This window comes from Pocillopora damicornis, chromosome 1, assembly GCF_964200805.1.
Source record: "Pocillopora damicornis chromosome 1, jaPocDami1.2, whole genome shotgun sequence".
Taxonomy (NCBI): Eukaryota; Metazoa; Cnidaria; class Anthozoa; order Scleractinia; family Pocilloporidae; genus Pocillopora; species Pocillopora damicornis.
In genome coordinates, this window is record NC_142670.1 from 27,839,013 (window position 1) to 27,859,008 (window position 19,996).

General features: G+C 37.4%; 1 protein-coding gene across 1 annotated transcript; it reads right to left on the bottom strand.

The window, feature by feature from the left end:
* Positions 1 to 906: 906 nt before the first annotated feature.
* LOC149053078 (uncharacterized) lies at positions 907 to 16,691 on the bottom strand. The gene is made up of 13 exons (XM_089213131.1): positions 16,410 to 16,691; positions 15,837 to 16,175; positions 15,425 to 15,554; positions 14,755 to 14,794; positions 10,291 to 10,411; positions 7,886 to 8,241; positions 7,241 to 7,467; positions 6,499 to 6,791; positions 5,281 to 5,607; positions 4,748 to 4,904; positions 3,592 to 3,616; positions 2,798 to 2,896; positions 907 to 2,227 (listed from the first exon to the last, which is right to left on the bottom strand). Exons 2-13 carry the CDS (start codon positions 16,154 to 16,156, stop codon positions 1,917 to 1,919), a joined length of 2,406 nt encoding a protein of 801 aa, XP_089069257.1. The 5' UTR covers positions 16,157 to 16,175; positions 16,410 to 16,691; the 3' UTR covers positions 907 to 1,916.
* Positions 16,692 to 19,996: the final 3,305 nt, after the last annotated feature.

Genomic DNA, 19,996 nt, shown 5'->3' on the forward strand with positions numbered 1-19,996 from the left:
TTACACTGATATATGCAGTTACAGTAGAACTATTTCTGGCCAGAGCAGTTGAAAGAGGAGAATTTAAACATAAACAAGAGTTGAAAAGTGAATTTTCTTTTAAATTTTCAACGCTTATTAGAGGAGTTTGACACGTTAGAGAAAAATCACTGAAGTAATCAGTCATAAATGGCGACATCCAGAGGTTTATGAGATGCTAATACGATTTTAGCACATTGATTCACTGAATAATCATCCCGAGTGTAAACATTTCAATCGACCGGTGATATCTAGATCTTAACTCGAAGCGTTTACCGTCGTTTCATTCAATCTAAACCGAAATTAACAAACACGCGCAATAAAATATCACTTCAACCGATACTGAAATAATACATGACATCTGAAGAAAACATTCTAAATCCTGGACAATCCGTTCAACAATTAGTTACATCAACAAAGGTCTTCAGCTGCTTGAAAATACTGCTGACTAGCATGCATGTTGATATGTTGATCGCTTTGCAAGTTGTGAGAATAGCGTCCCTCCGTTCAGCATCTCGTTAAGTCTACGACAACCAGTGCTTAGGAGTTTTAGTAAGTTGAAGGGATGGAAAATAAACTGACTGGAGCTCTACTTTTAGGCTTTGCTATATAAATCTATATCATATTTGAAGGGAACAAAAGGGAACTCGTCGTAGCAGGGGTAAACTTGTCAATTGTTGAACTTTCAATGGGGCGAAACCTCCATAAACCACAAAGAATCATGGGGGTTAAGCCTGAGGAAGAGTTGTGTATCCCGTACAGGCCTGAATTTTTTTCAGGCCTTATTTCCACTACTGCCTAAGTAGTGCACATTACTGCGAGGATCACTTTCATCCACATATTTGATTTTTCTTGACCTTTCACACTTTTTAAGATCAAAATGACAGCTCAGTATCTACAAATTTTATTCTATAATAAGGCCATTATATGTTTTATGCTTGTTCACCACACAAGGACAAGGGGAACCTCATTCTATGAAAAATTACGCTGTTACTTCAAGCTCACCACAAACGATTAATTCAACTCAGACAGTGTCTAGCATCTTTTCCTCCTTACAGTCCTGAATCAGAAATTAAGAACACGAGAATAAAGTAACTGAACACCAACTTAGGAAGCTCTTGACTGTTAAAACAATTGTTTATGTCTGTTCCTTAGGAAATGCATAGAGAACAGTGAGGAGAAAATGCATTCTAATTTTAAGCTGTGAGGAATTAAATAAGATGCTTCAGGGTGGTAATGTGCATAACATGTGCTGACATCTAAGTGAATTCCGACCTCAATGTTCTTTGGCCAGCGTTTCTTGATTGCAAAAATACGTGTAAATATCTATACTCTAAAGCTAATTTTCTCCTTATCTTCGAGCGCAAGACGAAATGAACGACTTACTGAGCGCGAATGCTCGATACAAACGCTCTTTGGAGTACTCACAAAGACATATGACGTACTAGAGCAGGGGCGTAACCAGGAGTTTTCAAGAGGTATCCATAATTATTCGAATCCCTCCCACCCCCAACCCCCAAGTCCCAAATCCTTCTCAGGTGACTTGAATAAAGGCGAGGTTACATTGTGAGCCTAACTTTTTTACTATATATGAATTGATGACTAAGTTGTAAAATTTTTTGTCGTCTTCTTCGATTCATTGACTGCAGCACCTTAAAGACAATCTGATTATATTTAGAAAATATACATTAAAAAAAAAACATACAAAAACAACCACGGTTAAATGAGTTGAGGAAAACTGCTTTTTTAAAACAATTATCTCTTCTATGCTTTTTTGTTGTTTTTCACTTTCGTGTTTTATTTTTTTACTTTCGACTGTTTTAAGTACGCACGTGCGTACCGTGCGTACAATTAGCTACGTCCCTGTAGAGAAACGACTCACTTTTTATAATATAAGACTAAGGAGAGGCATTGCCTTCAATTTCAGTACAACAAAAGTCTTCTGCTAGAAGTTTACATTCCACCAATTTGTCACACAAGGCATTGTACAAAACTGTGTAAGTGGCTTGGAAGCCTTCTCTTTGTTTCCAAGCCAATAACATACGATAAGCCTTCCTTGCCAACTCCTTATTGTCTTCATCCAAGTTAGTTATTGCAGCGTCGTCGAATTCCAGACAGCTTCCCAATTCCTTCCATTTTTTTCCAAGTTTCAGAGACAGCTCTTCTAACTTGCGATCTAATGGTATACCATCTTTAACCATATAGATATCTGAGAATAACAATTGAGGGAGAATTAAAAAATTAGGAAAGGGGTGCTTCAAGGCTTTGGCGAAAAGCGAGCAGTTGTAGCGAAAGGCGATTTCTCTTTTCGGTATCATTCAATACCGAATCGTTGGCCTTAAAGACTGTCACGCCTGGGAGAGGAGACATTTGCAGCAGCAGGGGAACCATTTTCCCAACCTATCAAAATAAATCCCTAAAAAGTTTTCCGAACTCATTATCTATCTGTGACCTCTTCATTCGTTTATGGCCCGACAAGCATCTCGAAAATGGAGGTCATTAACAACGTCTCTTAGCCAGTCTCCAGCCGGTAATGCCGGAATAGGTGATAGTTGTTCACGATACACGGGTGTTCGATTGGTGATCCAATTTAATTCGTGATTTTATATTCTCTTCACATCACAACAAGGTGAAAAGGATATCTAATAAACATAATGCCACTCCTTCTTCATAAACAAATTTTATCACAGATAAACGTATAATAGAAATGTGCAAACTTGATAAAAATACAATAAAAAGGAAAGTCCGTCCCAACATTTTCAATCTCGGTACTACCTACAGCGTTTCCTCTTATCAGAAGCCGCAACAGGGCTGCATAAAGATGATTCTGAATTTGGTTGCTCTACAATTGAAGGTCTCACACTTTGGGCGGAAATACCTGCAGAATAATGGGTTTAATGAGATGGTTGGGTTGAGAACTAGAGAGCAAGTTTCACGGTGCATATGGTTCAAAACGATAGTGTGGTGATCCTGGACAGTGATCGTCCGGGTAAGACCCAGTATTCACAACTTGGAGTAGAAAGTCTTATCGATTTCCCTTCTGAGTAACAATGAGCATCGACAAATTTGACAAAGGATGCTGTTAAAAAGAAACATATTTGATCTAAGATTTCATTTGAAAAGCAATAACAGGTTGCAAAGGATTTGTTAGAGTTACTCCATTTTTTAACGATATAACCAACGGAATCATTTTTTTAAAGAATTACACCTCTTTGTGTCTTTCCCAAGCTGTTTTGAGTTTTACTTGTTTCCAGTATAAAATTCCTTACAAGTAAGATCGCACGTACCGTGAAGGTCTGCATCGAGTTTACTGATACGTAACATAGACAATAAGCCATCACTATTGAGTGCGAGGGGAGCATGCCCCAATTTATTAACACATGAAGTAAGGCAAGTTATTATGACTTTGCGCTAAGAACACATTGCTTCGTCACTAAATGCTATATACATTTTCAAAACTTACAGAGCCCGCATTTCTGAGTTTGCATATTTTAGAACAATAATGACTGGCCTAGTAAATTGTATTTATTCGAACAACAACGAAACCAACAACAACAACAAAAAACAACTTACCGCTTCCTTCTTCAAAAACAGAAAGCTAAAGGGAAAAGGGAAAAATTCGCAATATTATGGGTGCGTATGGAGTGAAAAGAAATGAGGAAATAAAGAAAGGACTAGATAATAGGAAAAATTAAAAAAAATAAGTATAGAGACATAGAAAGTGACTTCAAAACAACTGAAATATAAAAGTAGTACACTAGATCAAACATTTGCTAGGTCTTATATGTTCCTGTACTATTTCCTGTTGGCAGAACATTTCTTTAACTACAAGACATTCATCAGTCTTGTGTTTCTAGTGATTCGTCCTAAATAAGGTTCGTGCCGCCTTAAAATGGCCTCGTTATCTTACTCGAAACCTTTTGATGGCGAATTTGCGAGACTATTATCGACTTAGCAGAGCTTATTTAGCCCGAAAGAACTATTTTTCCAGAAGACACCTCCCTCTTTCCAGATTACTACTACTGTTTAAAAAAAAAAGCTTGATCAAAGGACCCGAAGGCCGGATCCTAGTGTGGCCGCTTTAGTTTCTTAAGCTGGATTTGCTTTGGTAAAATTAATACAGCCAAGCTTATCCCAGTCAAGTCATATTTCATATTGAGCCTACAAGAAACATTAGCAAGCAATAACGTTCACAGGAACTGTAAACACATTTATATCAATGGATCAAGAACTCATGCTGCCAAGTTAGTGTCTCTGGAAAATATGTGGGTGTAGCCACATGCTTTTCACTGCCAGGTACACCCTAAGTTTCCACCCAAACGACTGTGGTCTCTAAAACGAATGGTTCAGTGAGATAACATGACCAACATTCAATATTCGGAACAGCTTAAATTTATGTATGGAAAAGCCGCTGAAGTTGCAAGGTAGTTGGGAGATGGAATCTGCCAAATATAGGTATGTCGAGGAAAGCCTTGACAAAGAGCTACGGGTAAAAATCTTTGACTTTCCTTTACATTATAATGGTCCTAATACCTTAATGAAATGTTAAAGATTTCACTATAAACACATTTGTTTTGGTTGAGTTCCAGTTATTTTTGGCAAAATAATGAACTTCGTTTGAGCGTGGCGATTTACGACATCAGTACCGGCAATTTTTGTTTATCCACACTTTCTTTTTCAATGAAGGAAAATGCAGATCTATGCCTTTAAACAGCAGTATCGTAAATACCTGTACTGGAGATCTTGGAATGATGGGCACTTGACATAATATTGGGGAATTTTTTCTCTCCTTGTCTCCCAGCGATTTTAGGAAGTCGACTTGCAGATCACTCGGGTCCTTAATACTAACACGCAGACTCGCCAGAAAATGTTCGCTACCAAGAAACCTCGCATAAAAAAGGAACAAAAGTTTGGATGAATAACAACGTTTTCCATAGGTTTCAAGTATGGCGGATTTAGCAAATCACTTGAGTCTGCATCTTGGTAAGCGGCAAAAAACAATCTTTAAGTTATTTTAGCTTTTTCTCGGTTGAACTTAATGAAGGAACAACATACTTAAGGAACTTAGTTAACTTGAGAGTACTGAAGTGTAAATTTCTCTAAGATTGTGAGCTTTCTTAAGGTAAGAAGTTGGAATGGATAATTTAAATCCATTCGTGTAACAGACTTGTTTTCTTAAGCTAGGAGACAAAGGGACAGTGCCGCTTACTCAACCTGAATGATGAGAATGGAACGATAAAACGTAAAAGGGCTGGCGCTTACTTTAAGACGATGTCCTCTACATTTCTCGCTCCTTGCACTTCAAATCCACTTGAAAGGGACACACATGTCTCATCACCGCTAGACAGAGGTTTCTGCGAGGTTCCTTCTCCTTGCATATTCACAAAATATGCTGAAGAAATATCGCTATTCACTTTGGACCTTAAATGCTGCGGGAAACAAAACATATTCAGCACGTATCTCGCGGGTACTGCATCACTGCATAAGCAAGCTAAAAACCCAGCATGTCGTTTCATGATTCCATCGTATAGAAGCGTGGCATATTTCCATGGAGTGCTGACGAACGTCTTCAACAACCAGGGCCAAAACCTAAAAGAAAACGGCAGGAAAATCTACACTTTATGAACCAAAAAGACACGTTTTAAGAGGCGCATCTACACTTACTAGAAATTATGTTAGCCTCTTGAGAAGAAAAATTTGCTGGAGGAAATAATCTCTAGTCAAGTACCATGACACTTTTTAAGTATCCACCCAAGTCAGTTACCTTGCTCAAAATTAATCAACACGACCGGTTTTTGGACTTAGCAAGAAAGAAACTTTTTTCAATCTGAACTTTTTATCTTAAAGTCAGCTCGAATAACTTGGGGAAGCTCGAGAGATGCACCAAATATTGAGAGAGGAGGAGGGGGAGAAAAACGCGGACCAGAGTGGGGGGAGGGGGGGTAACAGGTAACTCTTGTAAGTAAAGTAACTCACTTGTGGAAATCGCTGCGTGTGAAAACAACAGATTTTATACGTTTGAATTTGAATTATACTGTGCAACAGAACAAAAGCTCATTTGGGGAGCAGTCGTTGCAATAAAACTGGCGTCAAGTATCCTTCTTGTCCAACTTCCTGGATGTTTCTTATTTTTTTAACTACCCTATTCACTCGCCAGTGCAATAAAAATATCTCAAAAATCAGGCGTATAATTTGGAAATGGTCCTCACGGCCAATAATTTTTAGTAGCTCGCAATATAAATCGTTTGTGTTATCTTGACCACTTTGTGTACATTGATTTATGTTACTTTTCAGTGCTCTTTTGTATTCATTGTCACATTCAGACCCAAGAACTGACGAAATTTGGAGATTCACAACAATTGCAAAGCGGACTTCTCGTTTCCAAAACTAATGGTTTTCTTCAAGAAATATAAACAAAGTAAATAATGATAAATGTACACAGTTTATAGAATAAAAATGTGGTCTACACCTTTATCTTACCGGCAGAAAGTTTTGACTTGAAACGTCACTATTCCATCTCTAAGGACTACAGGCATATCCAAATGATCTGTGATATCCGTCCATTCTTGTGATTCCTCTCTCGAATTGAAATGTAGTATCTTCACCTGACCTGAATGCAGCTCCGCTAGTTCTATTTCACCGTCCGTGAGTGACAACGGGAGGCTGATTTTCGCTGGCACTGACAGCTTTACATCGTTTGAGCACGAAATGTGAAGAATCGGACCAACAAGCATTCCTTCCACATTGTGGTCAATGGTTGGCGCTTCTTGCACCTCAAATTAAGAGAGCCAAAACAATTATATCACATAATTTATGATAAGCCAAGGTACTCTTGTTAGCTACCAGTAGTTTACCAAATGAAATGAGGACGTTGAATAGATTTGTTAGCAACTAGTAGTTTCCCAAATGGATTGAGGATGTTGAATAGATTTTATTAAACATTCTTTTTCAGCTAAAATCCATGCACTCACACTAACATGATAGTTTTCAAAAAATCTGTTATTGACCGTAGTTTAGGTCAAAGCATTTGATTTTATATCAAGGTAATACCCTCTCGGCAATAATTTGTTTTTTTTGTTTTTAACCTTAAAGTCTTATGAAACAAATGGTAGATATTGTTATAGTGATATAAATGATAAGAATAATGATGACAATAAATGCCAAAATCACTCTCATCATCATCTTAATTATTTCTTACAAATGCAACATCGGGTATAAATACCTTTAGAGTTAAAGAAAAGTCTGTATCGACAGGCAAAGAATTCCATGGAATCGCAACACTAACATTTGGATAGTCTGGCAGTGAACAGATAAAGTCAGAGGTCTTAGACGTAGGCTTAGGAAAGACAAAAGACTTGAGGCGCCAGACTGCTGCAAACGAGGAAAACCACCTTTTCGAGCACGAAGCTTTAGCGGAAGGGCACGTCCAATTGGGGATGGTTGGATGTACTGTAATATAATAACATTATTAGTAATGCTGTAATAGATATCATTAGTTATGGTTATTACTTAAATCTTTCTCACAGAGCGGTCTGTGTAAGAGAATCTCGACCACGACATAAAGATACTGTTAATAATGTTCCTGTGGGTATAATCCGTTTCAATTATTACTCAGTAGTCCCTATCAACCAAGCTGGAGGTCTGTATGGGAGAACTTCCATGTTGTCATTCTAATCCATTCTAAGTTTTGCCCGAGAACACACCACCATCAAACTGTAAATGTCGATCTGGAATTACGTGCACTACCTACTAAGCCGGCTCCCCATCTCCCTTAAATGATCCTAACTAGGGATTGGGAAATTAGCAAGAAGTATATGGAATGATACTTGTGTATGGATCTCATCGGTAAAATTTATTATTTCAGTACCTGACGAATGCCAAATGTTTTTTGTCTCCAAATCCTCCCACTCATTGTATTCGGGGTCAACCAACTGCTTTATAACCACCTCGTACCCTTTGGAGTTAGAGGCACTGTGCAACAAAGCTACATTTATGCTTCCCGAAGCATTTTCCATGAATTCCAGATCAGGTGGGCCATCATGAGACAGTTCAATCACATTGCTTACCAAGAGCTCATTACTACCAATGGGCGGAGAAAGGGCTGCGGGGGTCCATAATGAACATGTTATGGTCAAGGATTTTGTTATCGCTCCAAGGTTAAATGTGATGGATGCACCAGCTTTTGCAAGATTCCAAGTCTCTGACTCGTCTGCAATTTTACCTCTGAAATCACAAAATTACATTTACTAAGCTTTTGTTTAAGTGAAAACGCTTATCATGTTTCCTCTTGAATGTAAAGTGAGTTTCTCTTTCAAGACGGTTTTGCAGCTCTTTAAACTCGGTCTCATCAACTTCAGTGATGGGCTATCTTTATTAATTGGTTGTCTGTATCTTACTCCATCGGCGAAAAGCTTATGCATAACGTAACATTTTGATATTTTATGCTCGAGGGTTGACATTCCGGATGTGATGTCACTATCAAATAACCAAATCACGAAGATGCAGTCTACTTCGTTGGGCAAGGCCAAAACGGCGTCTTTTATACCTTTTTTGCGGGTGAATATGCGACAGAATCAGCTTTTTTTTAACAGTTATTAGCCCTCTGCAGGAACGCTAAACTATAAAAATACTGAAGTTAAAGAATAAATTATAAGCAACCTAAGACTACACTTTCTATAGGTCTATCGTATAAATAACGAAGGACGGATATTGGGGAAGAACTTAAAAACGCTTTAGATTACCGGACTATAGCCAATACAACGCTTCCGAATGTCGCAAATTGAGAGTACCTAATTCAGTGAAGCAACGATTCTTCTAATTAAGTGTGGACTTACTTTTATGGAATAAATTGTAGGTTTTTGAGTAATTGTAGTGCAAATTGTATCTAAGCTATCTCATCAAGTAAGAGAATCAATAACATTCTATACTAAAGTTCACACGGCAACCAGGTGGACAATCAGACATAGCTTGATGCCACTCTGGTTAGCAGATTTAATGAATGTAACCGAAGCAGTTACAATTCATAGACCCAACGTTTCGACGCTCCTCTCTAGTGCCTTCATCAGGGGTGATCTAAACGCTGCAACAATAGGTTTTTTTTTCTGACGAGGTGTAAATAGGCGTCAGGAAGCAAACCGCCATCGTCACGATTTAAAGGAGCGTGTGCGGAGTTAATATGCCAAGCCTCCAAACTAAGGCGCTGGTGGTAACGCCGATTAGGGGTGATAATTTTAGAATTATCCCACCCAATTGTATGGTTAGTTAGGCACATATGCTCCAATAAAGCTGAATTTTCCTATTGCAAAGGAAAACCGCTTTTTGGTGCTCTTTTAACCGTGTACCAAACTGACGTTAGGTCTGTCTGATGTATTCGTTGTCACAGTCATTGCAAAGAATAGAATAAATGGCGTCGTTTCGTTGTTCTTTCGTGACAGGATTCTTAGGTTTGGCGAAAATATGCCCCAAAGTCTGAAAAGGTTTTTGAGCAACTTTAACGTTGTGGCTATTCAAAATTCTCTTGATGGGTTCCGTAACACCCTGTATGTAAGGAATAACAGCAAAACCAGTCGCTGGTTTCCTTTCATCAAGAGCGTTACTATTTGTAAAATAGTAACGCTCTTGACGCTCTCGTAAAACGTAAAAAAAACTCTCTTGTAAAAAACGCTCTTGTAAAATAGTAACGCAAAAACCAGTTACAAATAGTAACGCTCTTGATGAAAGGAAACCAACGACTGGTTTTGCTATTATTCCTTACAAATGCAAACCAGAGTAGCATCAAACTATGTCCAATAACATTCTATTTGAAATTTATGAATAGCATTCAAAATAGCCATTCTTTTCTTTATCCCGAAATTTTCAATTGTGCATGTGACCATCATGGTTCATTCTACTCAGGGAAAGTTTTTCTTTTATTTAGCTCAGCTTAATGTGATTGTTATGTCGCTAATGTGCATTGCACGCAAATATTCGCAAATCATGTTAACCCTTTACACCCTGACATCATGCAGTTTTTATTTTCTCCAAACTATTCGGGAAAAATTTCTTAAGTTGCTGACGAGGAGAAGTCGTATGGTAATCTAGAGCTGCATTGGAGGGTGATCATTTTCTTTATTCTCCTGACCTTAAAGTTTGATTCAGGGGTGATGTGAGGAGAAATTGCATAGCAGCCACCCTTAGGGGCAATTGTATAACTTATTAATTTTTTATGTATATCTGTATATATAATTCCACTAACGTGGGATAACAGAACGACTACATGCAAATGAACTGCACCTCTTGATAACAGTCTTTCTTTCATCCACATTTCTTGCAGCCTCCTCCTTCTGGCGAACGTCTTGATCAGTTGATCTGGAGGAAAATTCTTCCACCTCAAGTGACTTCTCTTCTTCTGGAGCTATGTGATTAGACAAAAGAAAAGGCATGTTCTTTCCCAATGCAGGATAGATTTGTAATAAGTAGTTTAGCAACTAAGGTAACTGATGAGATAATTGAACATAGGATAGTTTGGTGTCATCAACCAAACTGATAATGCAAATTGGCCACCGTAGTGGGATTCTGAAGCTGGCACTAGCCTCTGTCGGAGCCATTTAGTCTGACGGGGGCTAAGCTTCTCGAATTTTCTTCCGATATCTTTCAAGTGGGTTTATCATGTTTTATAATTAAGTTCGGATATAACGCGTGCTCTCATTGGTTAAAAGAGCGTGCTCTAGGAGAGTATAGAGCATAGAACTGAGCTAAAGCTGTCACGCCATAAACCAAATTGTACTACGTCCGACCTTTTCCAAGACTTCTTACTAGCTTTTCTTTCTTCAATTGAAAGTGAAATTTCGGAACAAGCGAGCAAAGGTTTGCAAAAATGCCAGGCGCAGTAATTTACGTTACTGTAACGTGATCAGAGACAAAAATCCTCAAAGATAAAAGAAAATGGACAGTTCGAGTTTTAAGGGTTTTCACGCTTAGTTAGATTGCAAGTTTACGTACGGTAATAAAAATCAAACACAGCTAGCACTTGCATAGTATATAAAGTTTCGTGTTCAAAAACAAAACAGAAAAAAACAGGAATGATGAAAAATATAGCCTGGCATAACTGTTAAAATTCATACTAATCATGACGGTGTTAGAGCTACTACGATCATTCTGAGGTCTATCGCGGCTAGCTCATCATGGCGATCTTTGGTCATCGCAGTGGAGCAAGCCTCTGGAACTAAATCGACTACCCTTCGAGTGGAAAAATAAGAGCTTGCTCTGATAACTTTTCTGATGCGTTTAGTGGAAGGCCACATTAGTCACTGCAGCCGAGTTTTACGGCGCTGTCATTCCGAGCGATCTTCATGTCCTGGTGAATTCGGCTGCCATTCATTCATAAAACACTCGTCTTGAACAGTTTGTATTCTTCTTGTCATGTGAAATAACTTGCGTATTTTTGTGAGCCACGATTGGGCCGAATTTCACCGAACAATTCACTATCAGATTCTTTATTACAAACTAAAAACTTCAGGCAAAACTGTTAAATTCGACATGCCGAACTATTTCAGTTTGTAAACTATTGCAGAATATGAACTTTGATGGTTTTTGAACTTTGATACCGGGTTAGCTCTAGCCGCTTCCTGAGTGCTTTACAACAGAACAGAGGACAATCAAGGCTTCTCTATTTGTTAAATACAACGCAGGAAAATGTTATATTGCTTTTAGGAAGTAACCATGAGCAAGGTTTAACAGCGAAAAGAATTAATTTATGATCGATATTGTGATCAAGTAATTGATTCTCAATACAACCCTCAAAAAGCGCGAGAGACCAATCAAGACGCCTGAAAGAAAATTTACAATCCGCAAGGACAACAATATTAACAACTGAACAATGGAATGAATGAGCAGAAAACACGAAGGAAAATTAAGAGAAATCGTGGCAAAGATAACGACGCCTTACACAATGCGTTTCTCTTGAAGGGTACTTCAATTTCAACGCAGAAAACGCAAACTCTGTGGTAAGAATGCAGATAGGCCGTTCAATCTTTTCCCTATTATCTAAACTGCTTTTATTGCCTCTGTTTTAATTGGAGCTTACAAAATCATCAAAATCAACAGCAAGCTCTTCAATGCTTAGATATAGCGAATACTTATAAAATACAAGCATACAGCGCGCATGCTACACGAAAAAATCATAAACTCCAAATTGGATATTGAATGTATCAGGATGTTGATTGAAGGCACTCTGGTTTGGTTTCCGTTCCGATTGTAAATAAGACATTTTGGAAAATTTCTGAAAGAAAGTCTCTTGCTATAAATATAATCGGAACCATTAATACTTAATCAGAAGTTTTGAGATATAACTCAGATCTCAGAAGACATCAAATGTAGTATTTAACTCAATCACTTTTTGTTTGCCATCTTACTCTAAAGTCATCGCTATCACTGAATTACAATTCCGATTTTTTGCCAAAAAAGTTGAATCAACACTTATTTACTACGCAAAGCGTGGTAACGAGCACTAATGCCGCTGAGGAGTCTGGGGAGAGTAAACATTTTATTGAAAATGGCGGAGTGCTTGACAACTTTGAGGATTGGTAGCGGAGGAATTTTGTGGGGATGACTGCCAATTTCGTGCTGAACATTTACTACGGAATGTATGTACGAAATCTAGGACAAAGCATACTAGTGAAAAACAATTGAGATGTGGGCTCCTAAAAAATAAACAGACGACTTTCCAAATGAAAGCTAAAACGTGGCCTTTCTGAATGCAGGAATAAGACATGACTTCGAGACCTGATACCAGACAGCAGTCATTTGTATTACTCTTGCCCAATAAGTGTTATGATTAATTATCACATGAACACAGTCATCCCTTAAAATTATGATTGGAACTATTTCTTTGTTTCGTTACGTTTAAGTGTTACATTGGGTTACTGTAACCACAGGCGGCCCAAGCTCCAGCTGTGAGATGATCATCTTGCGCAGTAACAGTTATGGCGGAATTATAAGAGTTTGTATGGAATATTTACGACCACTTTAAGGAATAAAAAAATACGTCAAATTCTCAATAAAAATACCTCATCTTACCTTCACAGAGTATCGCTTGTTATCTGACCGCTTACTTTGATGAAAAGAGCTCATTTTAGCGAGTTGTTCATTTCGAGGTTTTCAACGTACGTTAGAAAAGCCTTATGTGATAGTTGTTCAAGAAACACGGGTGTTGGATTAGTGAGAACGCCCAGATTTAATTCGTTATTTTTTTTATTCTCTTCGCATTATAAATAGGCAAAAAAGATGTCTAATAAATATAATGCCAGTCTTTCTGCATAAACAAATTTCACCATAGATAAACGTGTAGCAGCAACATGCAAACTTGATAGAAATACAATGAAAAGGAAAATCTATCGCAACATTTTCAATCTCGATGCTACCTGCAGATTCGCGTATCTTCTTCCCTTCTGCATAAACAGATTTCACCTTAGATAAACGTGTAACAACAATATGAAAACTTGATAAAAATACAATAAAAAAGAAAATCCATCGCAACATTTTCAATCTCGGTACTACCTGCAAATTGCCGTTTCCTCTTACCAGAAGCCGCAACAAGGCTGAATGACGATATTTCTACATTTGAATACTTTACAATTGAATGTTTCACACTTTGGGCTGAAATACCATTATAATAATAAAATTAAGGAGAGGCTGGGTTGCAGCCTAACGCAAGTGTGTATGTTGGAGTAGGTGATAGTTGTTCAAGATACACGGGTGTTGGATTAGTGATAGCGCTAAGTCTTAATTCGTTTTTCTTTTTGTTCTCTTCACATTGTAACCAGGTAAAAAGGATGTCTAATAAATATAGTGCAAGTCTTTCTGCATAAACAAATTTTAGCATACATAAACGTGTAACAGCAACATGCAAACTTGAAAAATATACAATTAAAAAGGGAAATCTATCACGACATTTTCAATCTCGATGTTACCCGCAGATTCGCGTATCCTCTTCCTACGAGCCGCAAGAGGGCTCCATGACAATGATTCTAAATTTGGACGCTTTACAATTGAACGTTTCACATTTTGGGCGGAGGTACCTGCAGAATAATGAGTTTCATGAAATGGCTGGGTTGAGAACTAAAGCAAGTTTTATAGCGCATATGGTTCGGAAACGATGGTGTGGTGATCCTGGACTTTGATCGTCCGGGTAAGACCCAGCGTTCATAGCTTAGAGTAGTAAGTTTTGTCGATTTCTCTTCTAAGTAACAATGAGCATTGACAAATTTGACAAAGGGGGCTGTTATAAGGTAACATATTCGATCCAAGATTTCATTGAAAAGCAATATCAGGTTGCAAAGGATTTATCACCGTTAGAGTTATTCCATTATTTTAACGATATAACCAACGACATAATTTTTTGGAGAATTACCATTCTTTGTGTCTTTCTAAGCTGTTTGCGCTTTTCTCGTTTCCAATATCAAATTCCTTACAAGGAAAGACATACGCACCGAGGTCTGCATTGAGTTTACTGGTACATAACAGAGACAATAAGCCGTCACTTTGAGCGTGAGGGAGGCACGGCCCGATTTATTAACACATGAAGAAAGGTGAGTATGACTTTCCGTTAAGAACACGTACTTTGTCACTAAATGCTACATTTTCAAAACCCACAGAGCCTACATTTCTGAATTGGCATATTTCAGAACAAAATGACTGCTCTAGTAAATTTTATTTGTTCGCACAACAACGAAACCTACAACAAAAACAACAACTTACCACTTCTTTCTTCATGGTCAAAGGTGACAGGATCAGAGACCTAAATGGAGTAGGCAAAATTCGCAATATTACGGGTGCGTATGAGTTGAATATAAATGAGAAAATAAAGAAAAGTACTAAGTAATAAGGGAAAGGAAAATAAATAAAAAGGATAGGCAGAGGCATAGAAAGTGACTTTAAAACAACTGAAAAATAAAAGTAATACACAAAATCAAAAACTTCCAAGGTCTTGTCTGTTCATATACTATTTCCTGTGGGCAGGAAATTTCTTTAACTATTCGACATTCATCAGTGTTTACTACTCTTAGGAGAAGGAAACCGAGAAAAGGAGAACTCTCTAAAATGGCTTCTTTTCAACATAGTAAGCGGTCAGACAGCAGGCCATGCACTTTGGAAGTAAGGGGAGATATTTTTATTGAGAATTTGTCTGTATTTTTACTTCCTAAGAGCAGTCGTAATTATTTCCATACAAACTCAAATTTTCGCTATAACTCTTATTTCGTAAGATGATCATCTCACAACTGGAGCTTGGGCTGCCTGTGGTTACAGCATTGCTAATCCTTTTAATTCACTGTCATCTACTATAGTAAGGTTGGCATCAGTAATATATTAGCCCTGGGCTAAAAATGCATTTAATTAGCAAATCCACGAACCGTAAGATGTCACATACTTGAGACGCTAATACCATGATCGTGTTGCACAAAAGTTCCTGACTTTGGTCGGAAAACTTCACTCCTGGAACACTCTCACTTCCTAGGCGAACTTCACCACCTGTGTAAAACACTTCGTTCTCGCGGAATCTGTTAAAAATGAAATGAATTTAACTGAGACAAACCCAACGTACACTAATGAATAAAGGGTAAGTTTCTAAAGAAACTGTGGTGCTGCGTCGGTGAGAGAGTATAACAGGTAATTTAGTGTTAACAACTGGGTTGAAAACGTAAATTAGCCACCGTAAAGGTACAATTTTACAATGGAAGGAATAAATTATTTCTATATACGACTAGCATGACGTAACCTAGAAGTATTTAATTAAATCATATGTACTTGATGGGCCAGAAATAAATTGTATTATATTATACCTCACAAACTGCAGGGCATTTTTCTGGTCTGTGCCCTGGGGTATGATAGCCTCGGAGAGAGACACCAAAATTTTCTCCTCTCCACAGACTGGTTTAGAAGAGCAGCCTTCGTCTTTGTAGGGTACGACACATTCCGATATTTTCTGTATTACATCATAATACAGTCTTTGAGGATAGCAAAAAAGTTTGAGTTTAAAATGTCCACGAACACCGGTCTCACACAAGCACGTAAAAAATCGGGCATGCTGAGGCCTAGACCTATTGCAAAGTTTTCCTACAAACTCAGTGAAGCCCGAAGTAGATTGTAAAAGTGATCTCATCAACTTGATTGGACGAAATCTATCGAAAAAGAAAAGGAAAAATCAAACACAGCTCAAACAATCCAATGGAAACGATTATCAGCCATTGCAGAGCAACCTTGAGTATATACATACTCGAGCGGTCATTTCAATTATTGAATCTATAGTTAACTAAAAGAAATCCATGTATGTATGACTGTACACTAAAATACGTTTGAATTTCCTCTACGTCATGCGTATTATTTTTCAAATAAAGCCGACGAGAAATACTTACCCAGAGAAATGCCGAACTTTAAATTGCACTTTCCCATCTACAAGACGTGGCGGTTCATCTAATTTATCTGTAATGTCTTTCCAGTCATGTGCTTCACATTGTAATATCCTCAGTTCACCAGGACGTAACTCTGCCAACTCTTGTTTTTCTTTACGGAAGGTGAGAGGAATCCTTATTGTTACAGGCGCGATGAGACTAACATTTTGAGAGCCTGAAATGTAAATAACTGGACCGACAAGTCCTCCCTCTCCTTTTAGCTCACTGCTTGGGAATTCTTTTACCTGGATTTAAAAGCAAAACAAGTTGTTGGGCATGTTAAACCACTCCCAGCATAAAGATAATTTGCTTTACATTGTGTAAAGTGAATTTCAGGATGAAATTTTGAAATTATCTAAAATTATAGTACACAATGTAAATGTCCTTTCAAAGTTTTATGTAGTAATATAAGCATTATTATGAAAAAATGTATACACTGGACTTAATATAAAAAGTCTGATTGGTCAAGAGCACTCAATCAATATACAGTAAAGAGTGGAGTTTACATATAACCCAATATCTACCGCAGATATTGCAGTTATCATGTCGAGTTCAACCTCTGCCTAGTTTCCAAGCCCTGACTGTCTGTGAAGTATTCTTAAACTTTTGCAAATTTGAAGAGATGTCTTCTTTCGTAATTTGTTTAAAAGACGTATAATAAAACAATAACTTAATTTGGTCTTTGCATGATGTCATAACTCACCAAATCTTATGTCTGTGTTATCTTCGGCTTACGTAGATAACTCAGACCTTGGTTTTACTAATTCATCATGATATCATGCATAACTTCATCCACTAATTGCATTAATTACAAACCAATACAAACCAATTTACCTGACAGGAATGATTTCAATTTGACATTTATATCGAAGCAAAAGTCTGTTTGCTGCTTAGAATGAGTTTTCCAAAACCTAGTTTTAAAAAGGGAATGCCCAGGATCCATGAGTACACATGAGGAAAGTAGTACCACAAATAATTCGAAGTTACCAAAACTGCTGATTATAACTTTGTCACATGTATCTTCACACACATGCAAGCACAAGTCCAACTGTCCTCTATTTTAGCTTAAAGTTGTTAATTAATATCTCTCTTTCCATGAATATTGCCACCCAGTTCATGGAGTGTATGGCAAGTAACTGAGGGTACAGGTTATACTATTGCAACACCTTTGTTTTATCTCCTTGCTTTTGACAATCCCCTCACGCCAATCCTATAACTTTCAAAACTGGAAAGTGAAAAAGTTGCAGGACTCATGCATGTATATAATTTTATAGTTCCATGCACCTTGATTGTCACACAGAAATCTTGATAAACAGGGACACAACTCTGAGGAATTTGGACACTGACATCAGGAAGGTCAGGCACAATACAGGTTAATTCCGGGCCTCCTGCAGTACCTCTTGAAAAGGTGAAAGACTTAGGACGCCAGACTGCAGCAAATGAAGAAACTGCTGATTTTGTACAAACAGCTTGTGCAAATGGGAAAAGCCACTTGGGAACTGTTGAAGTTTCTGCATATAAAAATAAATGATTGGAAATGCATCCTTCAGCTGTGTTTTGAAGTCTTCAAACAATAAAGTTACCCCCAACAGATGTCATTATGATATTTATGCTTCAAAGAATAAAGTTTGCAACAACATGGTTATTGAGGAAAATTTATATTATAGTGATTAAATGCATTGGAGACTTCATGTAACATTTGTGCAATAATTACACGTACTGCTTGGATACACCTAAAGGGTAAACGAAAAGAAAGTTCTAAAGTTGGATTTGAAATGCCTATGAAGAAGCAAGAAGTCTACTTTGACATTATGAGTGCAGCAGGTCATGCATTGCAGGGATAGATGTCCGCATCTAAGTCATTGCACACCTACTCCTTCTCCCTTAAGTCAACTGATAAGTTCGGGTTACAAGTTGGGTTTAATTTTGGGTTAGGAGAGGGGGAGCTGCACATTTCTCAAATGCTGACATTGATGCCAGTGAAAAAGGGAGCCTAGGAATATCATGATCATTCATTAAGTTATTCACACCTGTATTTAATAAAAACTTAACGTTACCTGATCCATGCCAAGTATTCTCTGTCTTTAATTCCTTCCATTCATTGTTCTCTTGGTCAGTCAGTTGCTTGATAACCACCTCATACCCCTCCAAATATGGGGCACTGTGCAGCAAAGATACAGTAAAACTTATTCCTTCAAAACTTTTCTTGTAATCCAGATCTGGTGGGCCATCATGAGATATTTCAATAACACTGCTAACCAATATCTCATCACTGGCAGTGGAGGGGGAGAGGGTCCTGGGGTTCCACAATAAGCATCTACATGTAAATGGCACAGGTTGTTGTACAGCTCCACTGCAAAGTTTGATAGAGGCACCAGCTTCCCTCAGGTGCCATGAGTCTTCCTTACCTCCGATTTTTCCTCTGAAATGCAAAGGAAATTAATTATCCAGTATTTTAAGATATTTTTCCCAAGTGGAGTAAGCAATGACAAATGTATTTAAAATGCAAGTGGCAAACTGGCAGTTTGAAAAACTCATTTAGATATTGACACTTAATTTCAAAACTAGATCTAATAAATGTTATTTTTCTTTATTTTTCTTTTCTTTTCCATTAATTTGCTTTTCCTTGACTCAAATAGCCTCAAGTTATAATCATAAATCAAAACATTTATTTAAATGATTCACTATCATTTTTGATAATAATTAAGTACCCCTTTATTGATGGAAACACTGAAAAAAAATGTTGAATACCTGTAGAACATGGTAATTGAACTGGGTGGAGAAAACTTTGTTCTGAAATCACACGCGTGACATCTGAATCAAAGGATTGTGTAGCAGCATTAGACTTGAAATCACCAGTATGATTTCAGACCAAAAGTGCATGGCAGAAGTTCAATTACCACTTCATTACATTTATTTTAAATTTGCAAAATTCAGTTGCTAAATGAATAAAGATTTTTTTAAAGCCGGTACAAATACATTTATGTTATTTATCCAGTACTGAGCTGGTGTGTAAAATGTTATAAAAGTTGTCTTTCTTTTTTTCTGCAATTTTATTGATTTCCTAAAACAATCGGTTAAATCTAATTTGTAGCTGTACTTTCGTAGAGCTTTCTCATTAGCTGGGAAATCGATGCACTTTAGAGCAAAAAAGAGTGCATTTTATCAATAAATCGTGCCAATGAGAACCAATCAGATTGCAAGGATCACCAGTGATTTGAGCACGAATGTAATAAATTTTTAATAGCATTACAGTTATCAAGCATGAACTTTATTAACTAAAGATTAAAAAGAAAATAAAATAAAAGAAAGTAACTGTCATTTATAAAGAGGTCCGGAGGGTTGTTCTTTAGTCAGAGCACTTTGTCAAAAGTTGCCATTAGTTAACACCTCCTAGCAACTCCAACCCTGCTCTTTACAATGGTCTGTGCATCCATGAGAAAAAAAACATGGGAAAGGCAAAAAACTGAGTCATTGCAGAAAAACCCATACCTTTTGATCAAAGTCTTTTCATTGTCTTCAGTGTCTACTGTTGCATCTTCTATATCTGC